The sequence below is a fragment of the Orcinus orca genome, chromosome 15, assembly GCF_937001465.1.
Source record: "Orcinus orca chromosome 15, mOrcOrc1.1, whole genome shotgun sequence".
In the NCBI taxonomy this organism is placed as follows: Eukaryota; Metazoa; Chordata; class Mammalia; order Artiodactyla; family Delphinidae; genus Orcinus; species Orcinus orca.
This window is the reverse complement of record NC_064573.1, coordinates 25,496,664-25,514,926: the sequence shown is the minus strand read 5'-3', so window position 1 is coordinate 25,514,926 and position 18,263 is coordinate 25,496,664. Positions and strand designations below refer to the sequence as shown.

The 18,263-nt window shown below is 38.6% G+C and overlaps 1 protein-coding gene across 7 annotated transcripts in view; it reads right to left on the bottom strand.

Annotated features, from left to right (window-relative positions):
- Positions 1-18,263, bottom strand: part of SMAD2 (SMAD family member 2) — a 107,765-nt gene that overhangs the window by 63,078 nt on the left and 26,424 nt on the right. For all 7 annotated transcript variants that reach the window (XM_049697886.1, XM_049697885.1, XM_049697882.1 and 4 more), the window contains one exon: positions 17,055-17,343. In XM_049697886.1, the coding sequence (XP_049553843.1) occupies positions 17,055-17,290 (236 nt within the window). In that variant the 5' untranslated portion in view covers positions 17,291-17,343. The remainder of the gene's footprint in view (positions 1-17,054; positions 17,344-18,263) is intronic.

Sequence of the window (18,263 nt, the reverse complement as noted above, 5' to 3'; positions counted from 1 at the left end):
TTTCACGAACTTCTTGTCTAAAGAGTGTATTTCTTCTACAAATCAAAAGGAGTAGGATCTAGACTGTCACTGGGGAAACCCATATAAGCAATGCTGAACACTGAGTAAAATGAAAGGGTTCAACAAAAGAAACTTCACTTGAGGCTCCAGCTCGATTACTGATGTACTCATGAAACAAGGACTGCTACAGAATAATCTGCAACCACCCATTCAAAATATTTTTTTTCTAAAGCATTCCTGTTTTTATTTATTTTTTTAAAATGTATTTATTTATTTATTTTTGGCTGCTTTGGGTCTTCGTTGCTGCGTGCGGGCTTCCTCTAGTTGCGGCGAGCGGGGGCTACTCTTCGTTGCGGTGCGCGGGCTTCTCACTGCGGTGGCTTCTCGTGTTGCCGAGCATGGGCTCCAGGCGTGTGGGCCTCAGCAGTTGTGGCACACGGGCTCAGTAGTTGTGGCCCACGGGCCCAGCTGCTCCGTGGCATGTGGGATCCTCCCGGGCCAGGGATCGAACCCATATCCCCTGCATTGGCAGGCGGATTCTTAACCACTGCGCCACCAGGAAAGCCCCACCCATTCAACATTATTTCTACTTATAACAGATCAGTCCTTCCATTTTGTATATGACTAGTAAGACTAAAAGTTTATATCACCACAGGAATCAAGAGCTGATAGCTGTAATAAAAAAATAAAGTCTCTGTAAGTATATGTACTACGTGTGTCTGTATACTTCACTTCACACCATTATACAGCTGAGGGATGGGCAATGGAAAAAAAGAAAATGCCTACCTCCAGATAGTTCTTTTTTTTTTTTTGGTGGTACGCGGGCCTCTCACTGTTGTGGCCTCTCCCGTTGCGGAGCACAGGCTCCGGACGCACAGGCTCAGCGGCCATGGCTCACGGGCCTAGCCTCTCCGCGGCATGTGGGATCTTCCCGGACCGGGGCACGAACCCGTGTCCCCTGCATCGGCAGGTGGACTCTGAACCACTGAGCCACCAGGGAAGCCCCCTCCAGATAGTTTTTAACCTTCACTCCATCACCAAGAAAGGAGCTTTAGGTACAACCTTGTTCTTAACGAATTAGCAAAGGATACAAGTGAACAATTAAGAAATTTTCATTGGCTACAGAAAACTTAAGCAAATTGCCAACATTTAATTTAAGCATCTGCTACGTACCTGGCACTGTTCAAAGTGCTTCATATGTATTATCTAATTTATACTCATATCAACCCTATAAAGTGAATTAACATGACCATTATTTTCATATAAAGAAATAAATGTGAGCAGTTAAATAACTCAAAAAGTGGGCTTCCCTGGTGGCGCAGTGGCTGAGAGTCCGCCTGCCGATGCAGGGGACACGGGTTCGTGCCCCGGTCTGGGAAGATCCCACATGCCGCGGAGCGGCTGGGCCCGTGAGCCATGGCCGCTGAGCCTGCGCGTCCGGAGCCTCTGCTCCGCAAAAAAAAAAAAATAACTCAAAAAGTCACAAAGCTATTGAGGTAACAGCCAGGATTTACATCCACTTCTGGCTGGCTTAAAAGCCTAAATTTTTAAAGGTATACTTCTGCAGAATGATAGTTTAAAATCTGTAGTTTCAAACTTTTATAGGAAATGTATTAACTATGTTTTCTTATTTTCTGTATCCTTGATACTCTGGCATTTGAAGCCTTGATCCTGGAGAGACTACCCCTCCCAGGTCTAGAGGTGGCAAGAGACTCCCTTAAGAGCTCACCTTTGAAACACAAACCAACCGATCCAGAGCTCACACCCCTAACTGTTTAATCAAACTCTGACACACACCAAGCCAATATTCTTCCTGCCCTAAATCACCCTAGGGCTAGGTACTGGACAACTAGGAACCAGCCCTACAGTCCAGAGACTGGCCAAAATTACTAAAAGTATCTAATCCTAAACTTAACTCAGCATATCTACCCAGCACTATCATTCCTTCCCTGGAAAACTCCAATAAAGGCTCTGAGCCATGCTGTCCTTGCCCCAATATCTATTTATCAATCCATCTTATTTTTTGATGCGTTCAAAACTGTCGTAGATACTTCAAATCTAGACCTTAAAGAATGTGTATATTGTTAACTAGAGCTCACGGATCACTCTTTTTTTGAGGTAATATTTACAGTGTCAAACAAATCTTAATGGTACCATTTTGTTAGTTTTATCAAATACATAAATTGGGTAACCCTCTGTCCTGCCAAGAATTCCCTCCTACCCCTTTCTCAGTTAATTCCTGTAATCCCCTCCCCCACCCCCAAAGGCAATCACTGATGTGTTGTTTTTTTCCCCACGATAGGCCATTCTGGTGGTTGTGCAGTGTATTTCACTGTTTCACAATCTGCGTTTTCCTGATGACTAACAATACTGCACACTTTCCATTTGCTCAGTGGCCCTTTCTATATCTTCTTTTGTGATGGAAATGAGCAATCTTTTGCCCATTTTTAAAATCAGGATATTCCTCTTCTCACTACTGAGTTACAGAAATTCTTTATAAAGTGTGGATACAATCCCCTTCTCAGAAATATATTTTGCAAATATTTTCTTCCACTCCATGACTTGTTTATTCATTTCTTAATGGTTTTTGATGAAATACTTTTTTAATATTGATGAAGTCTATCTTAACAACTTCCTCTTATTGCTTTCCATATCCTTTAAAGAAAAAAACCCTTTGCCTACCTCCGTCACAAACGTCTTCTCCTATACAAGCTTGATAGTCTTAACTTTTAGATGAGAACTATGATCCATTTGGAATTAATTTTTTTGAATGGTTTAAGGTGGGGCCAAGGTTCATTCTTCCAGATGGAGAATCCAGTTCTCCCAGTATTATTTATTGAAGACTTTCCTGTCCCTACTGGATTGCTTTGGCAAATCTGTCAAAAATCAAACAACCACATAAGTATCTATTTTAAGGTTCTCTATTTTATCCCATTTATCTACCTGTTTGTTTTTATGCCAGAAACACAATATATGATTACTGTGGCTTCACAGAAAGTCTTGAAGTCAGATAATTTAAGTCTTCTAACTTTGCTGATCTTTTTCAAGATTGCTTTGGACATGCTAGGTCCTAAATTTTAGGATAAGTTTGTACATTCTATGAAAACCATATATATTTTTAGGGTTTGATGGAGATTGATTTGATTCAGATTAAACTGGGAGAGAACTAACTTAATACTACTGAGTGCTCCAATTCACAAACATGGTATGTCTGTCAATTTATTGTATGGTAGTTCCAACATGAAGGTTGTCTCAGGGTTGGTTTCCATTGGTCTCCTCCTGAGAAAGGGTCACATTTTCTTTGCTCTTCATGCGTTGAGTAACTTAAAGTCTGTATGCTGGACACTGTGAACGTTACATGATGGAGATGCTAGATTCTGTTATATTCCTCTAAGTGTTAACTGTTCTTGTTTTGGCAGGCAATTAATTTGTTCACACTCAAACTCTGTCTTTGAACAATTCCAATTAATTTTTCACCAGCCTAGTGATTTCAGCAAAGTTTTTAAGGAAAATGTGGGGCTCCCCTTCTGTGGCTCTCTCCATGCCAGAATTCTCCTCTCACTCTTCAGCAACTGTGGTTGTCCTAAACTCTGATCTCTGGTTCTTCAGGACAGAAAAGGCAGGTTTCATATTGAAATTGTAGCTACCCTGCACATTCTGCATGGATAAAAGCTATAAGAACAGAAAATTCACCTCATGTCACTTGCTTCTTCCAAGGGTCAAATCTCCTTCAAAATGTCTATTTTGTTTGTTCATTCTCTAGTGCCTTATTTTTTTTCTTTTTATTTTGTGCAGAGTTTATAATTGTTATCTAGGGAGTCTAAGTCTGATAAAAGCGTATCTGGCTATATGAGAAGAATTCTCTCCCCATTTGTTTAGTCTTCTTTAATTTTTCTCATTAAGGTTTTGAAATTTCAGTGTACAGATCTTATGTCTTTAAAAAAATGTATTCCTGGGGCTTCCCTGGTGGCGCAGTGGTTGAGAGTCCGCCTGCCCATGCAGGGGACACGGGTTCGTGCCCCGGTCCGGGAAGATACCACATGCTGCGGAGCGGCTAGGCCCGTGAGCCATGGCCGCTGTCCGGAGCCTGTGCTCCACAACAGGAGAGGCCACAACAGTGAGAGGCCCGCGTACCACAAAAAAAAAAAAAAAAAAAATGTATTCCTAGGTATTTTATTGGTGCTACTATTCATAGAATTGTTTTCTTAATATTACTTCCATTTGTCTGCTGTTAATATTTATGAAAATACAACTGATCTTGTAAGATGAAGCCTTGCTAAATTTACTTGTTTGCTTTAGTGACTGTTTTTGTAGATTCCTTAAGGTTTCTTACATAATCATATCATCTACAAAAAGCAAGAGTTTTGACCCATTCTTTCAGATCTTTATGCCTCTTATATTTCATTTTCCTGCCTCACTGCACTGGCTAGGTCCTCTATTAAAATAATGAATTGAAGGCGGCACAAGAATGGACATCCTTGTCCTACTTTTGATCTTAGGGAAAACATATTATTTTGTGAGTAAGTATATTCTTAAGCCGTCAGTTTTTCTTAAATGTCCTTTATCAAACTGAGGAAACGTCTTTACATTTCTCATTAGCTGGGAGTGTTTGTCATGAATGGATGAATTTTTGTTAAATGCTTCTAACCAAGTAAAGTGATCAACACTGTTTTTCTCCTTTGTTAGTGCTGTGCATTACACTGATTAATTTTTGAATATTATAAACTAACCTTGCATTGTTGAGCTAAATCTCACTCAATCATAATGTCCTCTTTGTATACTGCTGGAGTATATGTTTTGTTAACAACTTTTTAAACCTATGTTCATGACAAGTATCAATCTCTAAATTTTCTCCTTTTGGTGCCATCTTTGTCAGGTTTTGTTATCAGGGTTATATTGACCTCATAAAATAACTCTGTTTTTCTGAGTTTCTATGCGATTGATGTTGTTTCTTGCTCAAATGCTTGAATTTACCAGTAAAACCAACTGGACCTGGAGTTTTTTTTGTGGGAAAGATTTTGATTATGAATTCAATTTCTTTAATTGATTATAGGGCTATCCAAATCTTCCACTTCCTCTTGCACCAGCCAGGGTAACATGTTTTTAAAGAAATTTGACTATTACAAATTGTTGACATCAAGTTGTTTAAAATATATCCATAGTATGCTTCTAATGTCTGTAGGATCTAGCATGATAATATCTCTTTCATTTCATACATAGCTAATTTATGGTTATGGGCGCTCTCTTTTTTTTCTCCATCAGCATTATAGGAGTTTATTCAATTTTATTGATCTTTCTAAATAATCAGCTTTTGGATTTATCATCTCTGTTGTCTCTTTTCTAATCATTGATTTTCTGCTCTTATTTTTATTATTTCTTCCTTCTACTTACTTTCCATTTTCTTTGACCTTTTTCATAGTTCCCTAGGTGACGTCTTAGATAACTTTTCTGTTCTAGTATAATTATTTAAAGCTATAAATTTCCCTTTAAGCACTGCTTTAGCTGCATCCCACTTATTTGATATGGTATAACTTGATTATCATTTAGTTTGATATATATTCTGATTTTGCTCATGGTTCTCTTCTAAATGACCCATGGGTCAAAGAATTACGATAACTTCCATTTTTAATATGTCTTGCTGGTATTAATTTCTAATTTTGTTCTACTGTTGGCAGAGAACATACTCTGTTGATTTCAATCTTTTAAAATTTATTGAGATCTGTGCCCTGCAAATAGTCTTTCCTGGTGATGTTACCAAGAGTACTTGAAAAGACTGTTATTATACTGATTTTAGATTTAGGTCTTCTATGCCTTTACTTACTTTTTTGGTCTAATTGAACTCTCCAACTATTACCACAATTTTTTGTCATTTTGACCCATTAATTCTATCCAGTTTCACTCATGTATTCTGAAGCTTTTTTTATTAAGTAGATACACATTTATGGTTATGGCTCCTCAGAGATATCATTTTATAATCTTCTGACCCTCTCGCTTCTGCAAAAGGTCACCTGTCCTTCACATCATCGTTCCCAGGTATATAACATGTCATTGCTCACGGCTGCTTTCAAGACTTTCTCTTTCATGGGTTTGACTATGATGCACCTAGGTGTGGTTTACTTTTCAATTATCCTTATTGAGTTTAATGAGGAATCTAACTCCATTCTTGATATGTGACTGCTAAGAGTTTCGAGTCCCATCATGTCCTCATCCCCTCTGCCTCAAATCTGAGCAAGCTGATAAGGAAGCCCTTGGGGCTGGTGAGAATTTTAAACCAGGCAAGTCTGGGCACACACAGGAGTGCAGGAATTATCACCCCAGCCCCATGTCTCCTGTCACTCCTTTCTCAAGTAATTTTTGGACCAGTTTGGGAGCCTGCCCTGCTTTCCCCAGAAAGCCTTATCATATGAACAATAATCTTTTTCATGCCCTTTCATTACATGTTTGGCTTCATCAGTCTCACATCAAAATCAAACTTGGGGAGGGATCCACCCCACATATAGTTCACACTGATTAAGCACTTACTATATTTCAAGCATAGCACTAAGTCCTTACACATACTGAATTACTTAATCTTCCAATAACCCACAATTTAGGCAGTTACCCCATTTGACAAATGAGATAATGGAAGCACAGAGATGAAGTGACATGTCTAAGGTCATACAGCTAGCAAGTGGCGGGGATAGAGGCTGCATTCTTAATTACCAACACTATTCTGTCTCTTATATAGTTTACTAAAAATAAAAACATAGCAAGACAAAATTAAAACAATAACTTTGGTATAGAATTTCTGATAAGTAAAGCACTATAGAATGTGCTTAATTATAAAAACTAGAGATTTCACTGTAAGAGTTATAATTTCTCAGGAAAAAAAAACGCTTTGGACAAGGAAATTAGTAGAGCTACTCCCAAATTAAAATACGGGGAGACACTAAAATTTCCATAGAGTCCAATAAGATAAAACTGATACTCTTCTTCTTTGGTTTGGAACAGCTCTTTTTAGAAGCAGAAGAAAGGACCAAGTGATGATTGAAAAATTTTTTACCTTTCCCTTTAAAGTTATGTTGAAAACACACTTTGAGATCTTGCTAGATGTTTCTACTGCCTTTGAAAAATAACAAAATATCTCCCACACAAATAAAATAGTCCCTATCATTGAAAAGATTTAAATATCAATTCTAAAAATAGTTGCTCAAAATATTTCAAGTCCTGGGCTTCCCTGGTGGCGCAGTGGTTGAGAGTCCGCCTGCCGATGTAGGGGACACGGGTTCGTGCCCCGGTCCGGGAAGATCCCAAATGCCGCGGAGCTGCTAGGCCCGTGAGCCATGGCTGCTGAGCCTGCGCATCCGGAACCTGTGCTCTGCAACGGGAGAGGCCACAACAGTGAGAGGCCCACGTACCGCAAAAAAAAAAAAAAAAAAAAAATGCTACATACTTCATGCAGATGTATGTAACATTCCTCCATTCTCCCCATATAGTCTACCTGTCCCCAGCACCACTAAATTTGGATTCCCAAGTTTTCAAAAGGAGAATACAGACAGCTTATTTAAAAAGCTGGATTTGTTGAGTCTTCCCATATCATTACCCTCAAGCAAGCTCCTGTCAAACTGTTTTCCTCCTTTCTGCGTAAAATTTCAGAAAGATCCCATGGCTGTTCTAGTCACACCCAAATAGATTATATATATATAACACAATAAACGTCTTTGCAGAAATTAAAATTTTACTACCCTGATCTAAATCAAAACTTTATTCTCTCATTCAATTTTGCTAATTTCACCTCTTCCAGGACTCTCTAGCTGTTACCTCTAAGGGCCCTGTAGGTTCTGGAACATCACGAAGAGGGGGTTTTAGGGGACGAGGGAACAGACTTATAAGGTCAGAAGCCCAAATGCAGCCTCTTCCCTGTAGTTAGTTCCTGTTGCAGGAATTTCTCTGGCTGTTTGGCTTGGGTCACTCTGACTTTCCAAGTTGAGCCTCTTGATCTGTTCAAGACAAGTCAACTTCAACTACCTTAGTAAAGTCCACCTGGCCCATGGGAAAATTCTTGCACCTTTGATGCACTGCACTCTGAACGTGCAGACCATTCCAACAGTGCCCTGCCTTCATTCTACTGATGCAGGAGCAGCTCCAGCTGCTCTCTCACTTTTTAGCCTTTTTCAGATGACAGTCAGGTACCAGTCTATTTATCTCCCAAACCTCATGTCAAACTGAGAAGTTCCCTGAAGCCCCTCAATTTGGATAAAGAAAGAGGAAATGCCACAGCATACTCTACTCGCTCCCAAGTTTTCACATGGGATCCCTTCCACAAACTCTTATATTTTATTTACATGGCTCAGAGGTCAGTGATGGGTTAACTGTAGCAAATACTTGTCTCAGCTAATCCTTTCTGCAAGTCCTGCATGAATGGTATAGCACCTCAATTCTCAGTGTAGGTTACTTGCAATCAGTTGTTCTCCAATTTCGGGTCTCTGAATAAATACCAGAAGAGTCCCACTTTCAAAAGCTGTTACAATTTTGCTTCCACATAAGACATAAGCAGGTCATAGCAGGCTAATGTTCCCTATTGCAACAACTAGGGGGAAAAAAGTAACAAAAAATACTTATTCAAAGACAACGGAGAGCTATTAAAGTAATGAGATCCAAATGAACAAAGACTGCGAGAAGCGAGAACACTTTCTGGTGAACTGATGACTGTCTGTCATTTCCTTCCCTGGGGTCACCTGCAGATTCTAGGTACACGCTGAGCATCAGGCTCGGTCTGGGAAGAAAAACTCAACTGAAGAAAATAACACAGTCAAACATTTGACAATCACAAGATTCTCCTTCCTCAAAGACATCTGCCTGATTTTAAAAATGCAAGCAGCAGGAGGCCCAAGAGCCAAACTCAAGCTATGGAAGAAGAGTAGAAGTGAATCTCCCACAGTGTTTGAGGGAGTGGAGGACAGAGACCTGCCAGGCTTTTAAGCAAAATCCCAGGAGAATCTTATTTGCAGAAAAGGTACGTGCCAGTGTAGACTAAATCAAATTAAAATGGCAACAAGCCTCAACCCTGCTCAACCCCTGAGAAGATTAAGGTGATCAGCCTATCTACCTGACAGGGGAAAGCATCATTTGCAGCATCTATAATTCTCTTGTATGCAATATATGGCGTACAATCAAAATTACACAGCACATGAAGAGGCAGGAAAATGTGATGATAATCAAAAGAATGAACGGACAATAACAGAAGCAGACCTAAAGATGATCCAGATATTAGAGATGACAGGGACTATAAAATAACTACTATAAATATATTAAAGAAAATTCAGAAAATAGAAAAAACAGGTGAAGAATAGAGATTCAGAATCTATAATATCAAAGGAACATACTAAAAATGAAAAATATAGTATTTTAAATTAAGAACTTATTGGATATGTTTAACAGAAGACTGAACATAGCAGAAAACAGGAGCAGTAAACTCAAACTTAGGTCAATAGAAAACATCCGAACTGAAAGAGGAAAAACAAAAAGAATGTAAAGATCAGAGTATAAGAGACATGTGGGACACAGTCATTTCAGTCCAATTACCAGGTAAGATTTAACACAAGATTGAAGAATATCCTAAACTGGTGTTTTACTACTATTTTTCATCTTCACAGTCTATGTGTGGTACTGTCAATTTCAGGTCCCTTAGATCAGTGGTCCCCAACCTTTTTGGCACCAGGGACCAATTTGTGGAAGACAGTTTTCCTACAGACCGGGGTAGGGGGGTGGGGGAGGTGTTTTCAGGATGATTCAAGCACACTACGTTTATTGTGCACTTTATTTCTATTATTGTTACACTGTAATATAAAATGAAATAATTATACAACTCACCATAATGCAGAATCAGTGTGAGCCCTGAGCTTGTTTTCACTTGACACTGATAGGGTTTTGATATGAATCTGCAAGCAGTTGATTTATTATGGTCTCTGTGCAGTCAAACCTCTCTGCTAATGATAATCTGTATTTGCAGCCGCTCCCCAGCACCGCCTCAGCCCCACCTCAGATCATCAGGCATTAGATTCTCCTAAGGAGCATGCAACCTAGATACCTTACAGGCGCAGTTCACAGTAGGGTTCACACTCCTATGAGAATCTAATGCTGCCGCTGATCTGACAGGAGGCGGAGCTCAGGCGGTAACGCGAGCAACGGGGAGCAGCTGTAAATACAGATGAAGCTTCGCTCACTCACCCACCGCTCACCTCCTGCTGTGCGGCCGCGTTCCTAACAGGCCATGGACCAGTACCAGTCCGTGGCCTGGGGGTTGGGGACCCCTGCCTTAGATGGTAGTGGTACATTTACTTGTATTACCAGCGGGGACGACATAGGCCTGGAAACACTCTACTACAAGACAGGCAGGAGAAGGAGCAAACAATATAGTTAAATGTTGTCCCCAATAATAATGATCTTCCTAGAATGTGGTTAGTCACATAGTCTGGGCAAACTGAAATGGTTCCAGATAAGACTGGAAAGAGACCAAAGATGCTGAGAAAATAAAAGATGGTTATAATTTTTTAAATGCTTATTATTTTAGCTAGGTTGATTCTAAGTTGAGAAATGAATTCTTTAAAGCCAATACGTTACGTGAATGGGACAAGAAAAGTGGGGATGACGCTTGTTGCATCGAGCGTTAAATTTAAAATTATATATTAATTAACCTGGGTAATAATCCTATAATTTTATAAAGGAACCTAGGTCCTAGGGCAGTTGGATGTTTTCCCTGATAAGGTAAATGATAAAAATGCCCTACCGAAGAATGTATCATATACACAAAAGGGCTCTGAGCACCAGGGTCCTAGAGCATGAGCTCCCTCAAAAAAAAGAACTGTAAATGTAGGCACCACATAAAGGTTAAGGGTCTTAGCAAAGTGTCCTTCAAATTGTGTTTCACAGGACCATAGTGAAGTGCTCATTACAAGCGCCTTCACAACTTATACACAGAACATATAGAAAGAAAATGACAAGTTGGATGCTGAGGCTGGTAATCTCAAAGTTCTAGTTTGCATTTATAAAATGTTTCATTGCTTTGATGAACTGATTTTATAAATAAATGTTATACTAAATTATGATAGCTGTCTGGCAGAAATGTTTACTAAGCAAAGATAGACAATACAATTTAATGTGAGTTCTTTTAGAAAACCTGGAAGGAAAATGAAGACATGGAATATCTGTGAAAATTTCAAACAAATCATATTCATGGCTGTAGTGCTTTATAGCTTACAAACTAAACTTAACATTATTTCAAAGGACCCAAAAATAGTACTGTGAAAGAACTCAGATAGTACCACCCGTTTCACAGATGAAGAAACAGTCAAAAGTATAATCACATGCCTCAGGATTCACATTCATCAGTACTGAAGAAGCTGACTCAAAAACAAGTCATCAAACTTCAGAGTTCTTTCTGTCATAGTATTCCATATATATTATCTCATACACACACACACCCCCACACACAGTCTATTTCTATGTGTGAACGAGGGAGAGAGAATTATTCTCTTCTGAAATAACAAAAAAACACTAATTTAAGAAGAACTGAAGGATACTACAGTTTGGTTTTAAAAGACTTCTCTTTAATTCTTCCTGGGTTATCCAGAGAAGTAAAAGGGGTAGTAATACAAAATCAAAAGTAAAAGTTGACCATCTGCATAAAGTTTATTTCAATTACTCTGATATTTAAAAATTTAGAAGATGGAAAACAAAATCCAAATGTTAGCAACAGTATTAACAAGAAACATATCCTGTAAGGATATATAAGACACTAGTAATACAACTAGGTGAGGAGACGGGTGACAACAGGAGTGGGAGGGACACATTTTTCCACTGTATAATCTGTGTTTGAATTTGGAATCATGTACACATACTACTTTGTTTTAAGAAACATACTTTTTGAAGGAAAAAATATAAAGACATTTATTAGAATGTTAAGAAAATGAAAATATAACTGCCCTTTAACAGAAAAATTGACTTAATTTAAAGGGTAAAAAAGCAAAGCCAAGAATAGTCTAAGTATTGCCCAAAAGTTCTTTTTAAACATTTAATTGGGCTTCCCTGCTGGTGCAGTGGTTAAGAATCCGCCTGCCAATGCTAGGGACACAGGTTCAAGCCCTGGTCCGGGAAGATCCCACATGCCACAGAGCAACTAAGCCCGTGAACCACAACAACTGAAGCCCGCATGCTTAGAGGCCGTGCTCCGCAACAAGAAAAGCCACCGCAATGAGAAGCCCACACACCGCGCCGAAGAGCAGCCCCGGCTCGCCACAACTTGAGAAAGCCCGCGCACGGCAACAAAGACCCAACACAGCCAAAAAATAAATAAAAATAAATTTTAAAAAATTATTAAAAAAAAATAAAGTAAAACAAACCATAAAAAAAAATTTGATTATGCTGACTGCAAAAGTAAAACATACTTTCATAGATAAATATTACAGAAAAATTACAGGACATTTCTTTTTTTAGGTAATCCATAAATAATCACTATTAACAATTTGATGTATTTCTCTCTAAAGTTTCAAGATTAAGTGTTAACATTTTTGGAAGTATTGCTTTATCAAGTTAAGAAAATTCCTATTCCTAATTTGTTAACATGAATACTGAATTTTATAGAAAGCTCTTTCTAGATCCACCAAGATCAGAGTGTTCATAAATATGAATACAGAGTATCTTACATTAATGGATTTCCTGTAGGTGAATCATACTAGCATTCCTGCAATAAACCTTACCTAGTCATGATTTTGTGGTTTTATTTTTATAATTCAAGCTTTTTCATTTATAATTTTTGCATTTGTTTTTATGAGTAAGATTGATATAAACTTTACTTTTACTATTCATTTTCAATTCTGGTATAAAATGAGTTGGGTTAAGTTTCCTTTATTATTACAGTTAAGGAAACTGTGGGTTAGGATTGGGTTTCTCTAATTCTTTGCTATTATAAACAATGCTGAAATGAACACCAGAAATCTTGGACCATATTCCTGATTATTTCCTTAAGATGAAAGATCAAAATGTAATTATGTGGTCAAAGTACCACCTTAGGAAAGCCCTTATAATTTATGTTTATGAAAATAAATTCTTCATTTATGTACAATGGATATTATCAAATTGGCATTTCAGACCTCACAGCCACTTGTTTTAAACTTTACAAGCTCTCCATCCCCACTGCTGTTTGGATTTTGCTTTACTGTAGATTAAATGCACTGAAAGTCACTTTTTTTTCTTCTGACTGATTCATTACCTAAACATCAATTGCCATTCTGATTTTATGACTGAGTTGTCCTCCATTTGTTAGTCTCAAAAAATTGAGATGGAAAAGCTTCATGAAACTTTATACTATTCAGCTCACTGTAGCTTAATAGGTTAAGATCTACCCATGAATCACTTTGTGTCACCACATAAAACAGTAGGAAGGAAGCAGTGACACATATGGGTAGTAGCTTCTATCCCTTCAGAGACAAAGCAATGAAGGCAGAGTTAATTATGTGAGGGGGATGGGAGGGATATAAAGTCAGGACTATGTTTCTAGCCGCAATTTAGTCCCACTCTAACATTAGAAGATGGGGGTTGGAGGAAAGGAAACTGTTAAGAAGAGTCAATGAAACAGGGATTTTTAAACAGAAAACATCTGTCATTTTAAAAAATTAAGTAATTTATGTTTCATGTTCATTAATACGTGATGAGTACATCAATACGTTAAGGTATTTTATTGACAACTTATTTGCAATTTTAAGTTAATAAGCTTACAGTAAATCCACCATGAATTACATTTTAAATAATTTTGCTTAAGCTAGGGTTTGGATTCCTCTATAATGGACCCTTTCCACACCCATTCCCCACCTTTTACAGTCTATATAATTAAGAGTTGACTGAATGTTTAAATACATTTAGTAGTTAAGAGGTGACTAATAATCTGACACAATATAACTGTTCTATTATTAAAAACAAACTTTATAAAATATATGGCTCCAGAATATAGTGCAAGAAACTTAAGGTTTTTGATAAACAGCCAATATTAACAAATCTACATTTCTTGAAATATTAAAAAAAAAAAAAGACCACCAAATTAGACAAGCAAGTTTCTAAGCTTCAAGGAACTTTTAAAGAGTGAAAAACAAGATACTGGACAAGCACCACTTCACTTTCATTACTCAGGTAAAAGTGCGGGGAAAAAAATCTTTAAATGATGAAAAAGCCCTAGAATATGAAAAAAAAAATCTCTAAAAACTAGACTGTAAAATGAAGACTGGAAAATAAGGAAAAGAAATTCGACTAAAGGGACTTCTACAGTTTAAACAGAAGGCCTATACATTTCCATCATGAGGCTGCTTCCTACTGTACCTCCTTAAGAGACAGGACTGCATGACTCTCCTCTCAGTTCTGTTCTGCCAACAACCTCACCGCACTGGCACCGAAGCCCTAGATGAAGCTGTGCAAAAGCATGGCCCCCCGTCTTCCTGGATCACACAGCTCCCTTGGATGAGGAGACAACATACTAACTGGTCTCCCTGCCTCCACTCCTGACAGTCTCACAACCATTTTCCTCACTTCTTTACCTAAGACTCTTTGACAACTCCCCCATCACTCAATCACACTCATGTTCAGTGTGAACCCCCCAGCGCGCAGGATGTGGTGCTTCCTCCCTACCACACAGCCTCTGAGTCCTGCCATATCCCACCTCCCACCTGGCACTCCCAGGACCCCCATCACCAGTCCTCTCAACACCCCAGGGCCACTCTGGATGAATGGAGCTTATCCTGACTAAACTCCTCCTTTACCTCCACCCAACTCAGGCACCAATCTTTCTCCAGGAGGAAACCTTCCACAAGCCGCAGAGCAGGGAAGGGTCCCCACTTTGCAAACAGCTCCCTAAGCATACATCTTTCAGAACACCTCCTGCACATTATGAAATTATCTTTCTTATTTTTTAAAGTTTACCTCCCTTACTAGGAAGTAAGCAACTCAAGAGCAAAGACTGTATGTTTATAAATGTTTACTGAACTGAAATACCAGGCACTATACAATAAAAAGTGAACACAAAAAACCTGACTTATTAACCAATTCATTAGCAAGTCCTGTCAGTTCAACTTCCAACCAAATCCATCCACTTCTGGTGGCAGCACAGCCTCCATGCCAGCCCAACCTCTGGCATCTCTGTTTTGGACTGCTTCAATAGCCTCCTCATTTCCCCGCTTGCAGACCACTATACCACACCAGTCTACTACACACACACATGCACACACACACCACTACACCACTACCCACCCCCAGCTCCAACCACGTGTGTCCGGCAGCCAGAATGATCTTTGTAAAAATATAAATGTAAAAAATTCTTTAAAAACGGATTAAGGGCTTCCCTGGTGGCGCAGTGGTTGAGAGTCCGCCTGCTGATGCAGGGGACACGGGTTCGTGCCCCGATCCGGGAAGATCCCACATGCCGCAGAGCGGCTGGGACCGTGAGCCATGGCCACTGAGCCTGCAAGTCCAGAGCCTGTGCTCCGCAATGGGACAGGCCACAAGAGTAAGAGGCCCACGTACCGAGGAAAAGAAAAAAGGATTAAAATCTGAAAATCCACTTAAAAATCTTTATTTGCTTTCTATTACATTGACACTAAAATTCAAACTGCCCTACGATGCCCTCTATGATCTGACCCTTTCCAAGTTTTGTACTCATTTTGTATCACGCCATCTCTACTGCGATACACTAAGTCCTCCAATACAATAAGCTATATCCTGACTTGGCATCTTTACACTCACTCCTTCCTCTGCCTAGAAGACCTCCCTCAGCTAGCTGCTACTTCTCAAAGCTCAGATTAAGTGTCACAATCCAATCCAAAGCAGTTTTACCCCTCAGTCGTTGTTTTCTTTGTACTCATTACCATCTCCAATTAGATTAATCTGTCCACTTGTTTACTGTGTACATCTATCCCTGAGGAGGGCAGGAACTTTGAGTTTTGTTCATACTGTATCTATCCCATGTGCCTAAAACCAGTGCCTTGTACACAGCAGGCATTCATAAACATTTCTAAAACGAAAGAATATACCAGGAAAAGTGACTCTTATTTAAGAAATACATGAAACAAGTGAGGTAAAAGAAATGGATAATTAACCTACCAAACAAGGGAGGAAACATTCTACTCCTAGTATTTGCAAGCAGACAGGCTGGTGTTATTAGGATCTATTATCAACAAGCATCCAGAGTGTATTTCCCAAAACTCATTAGAAACGTGTCAAGTAGAATGGTTTTACGTGCCATATGCTAGCCTATGTGTATGACACTGAAAACAATCATTTTTAGAAAATGCTATAAACTGACACTCCCGCAAACCCTGTAATATGCACAACTATAGTAGTACACATTAAAACACTTAAAAACCACTCGCTACTTTATGTTAAAAAACAGTATTTCTGACAGTGGTACTGATCTGTAAATGATTAAATTTACACTAATAAAACTTCAACCTCTTAAGTAACAGGTCCTTCTCATACAAGAGGTAGGTCTTCAAGACAGGTTCTGACCACCTATGACACCTAGGAAGCTGTCTCACATACTGTTCTTTGTTAGAAGCAGTGCTGCAACTCAAGCAAAAACAATACAAAATTCATCACAATGTTAGCAGCCTCTGTTCACTCCTTACTGAAGTTTTGACCAAGGGAGGCGAAAACTGTCAGTCACTACTGCACTGGTGATAGAAAAATCTTTGAATCTTTATTCAAATGTCATTCAATCACAGAAATTAGGATAACATACAATGAAGCATTTAGGCAATGAAGGTAAATGAAGACAGTGAAGATAAAAATACAATCTAAGTATTTTATTTTGCTTGATTAAACCTTCTCACTGTTCAAGAAAATGCTTTGTAAAATAAACAAGTCTTAACGAGTTAAACAAAATTAATACGACAGGTTAAAAATAGCTGTCATATTTTAATAATCACTATTGACAGGTCACTTGAAAGTAACAAAATTTCAATAACTTCCCTTCAGATTCCTTTAAGCAATTTTCAACAGTATGGCCATCAAATTTCTGATCTAACAACACTTACCTTGGTATGGTAACACATTTAGTATTACAATTTTGAGTGGTGATGGCTTTCTCAAGCTCATCTAATCGTCCTGTTTTCTTTAGCTTCTTCACCAAACTTTTAACTGCTTTCTCACACCACTTTTCTTCCTGTCCATTCTGCTCTCCACCACCTGCTCCTCCAGATCCACCCGCTGATTTCTTCCATCCCAGCAGTCTCTTCACAACTGGTGGAGTGAATGGCAAGATGGACGACATGTTCTTACCAAAGGCAGCGATCCACTCTAAGAAAATATCCTCCTTAATCTAACCTAGAAAAGATATGGAAAGGATAATTTAGAAGCTAACTTTACAATCAACTACTAGTTTCAACATAGTATCAAAAGCAAATTACAGAATACAATAGAAATTCAAATTATTTCTTTCACAACAGACATTCAGAAGTTATCTTTTTCACCCCTGAAAATGACTTTAATAATTTAAATGAATTGTGGAAACAAATCCTTCTAAAAACAAGACAGTGTTATAAGTGGACAAATATAATAATTTTGCAAGTAAAATCTTTTATCTTTATCAACACTGGACAAGTTTATCACTACCCATACTACTTTATTTTTAACTTAGTATCAATAAAATATCTTCACCAAAAGAAAGATTTCCTCACTTTTTAGAATTTCAATCTATTCTCAAAACACGTAACAAAAATATTTTTAAAAATTTACAAGCTCAATATCCCCAAAGTTTTAAAGTTTCATAACCAAGTATCATAAAGTAAAATGTAAAGTTATAACAAGGGAAAAGGCATGAAGTGTGAAGTAAACAAGAAGAATAAAGACATAGGGACTTCCCCAGTGGCGCAGTGGTTAAGAATCCGCCTGCAAATGCAGGGGACACGGGTTCGAGCCCTGGTCTGGGAAGATCCCACATGCCGCGGAGCAACTAAACCCGTGCGCCACAACTACTGAAGCTTGTGCACCTAGAGCCCGTGCTCCGCAACAAGAGAAGCCACCGTACTGAGAAGCCCGTACACCGCAACGAAGAGTAGCCCCCGCTCACCACCACTACAGAAAGCCCGTGCGCAGCAACGAAGACCCAAAGCAGCCAAAGAAAAAAGCAAAGAGTTAAAAAATATAAAAATAAAGAAATAAAGGTAAAGAGAGTCTGTGATAAAAAGATTTGGTTCACTTTTACCACCCCTTGAGAAGATTTTTAATTAAGCCTCTTTTAAAAA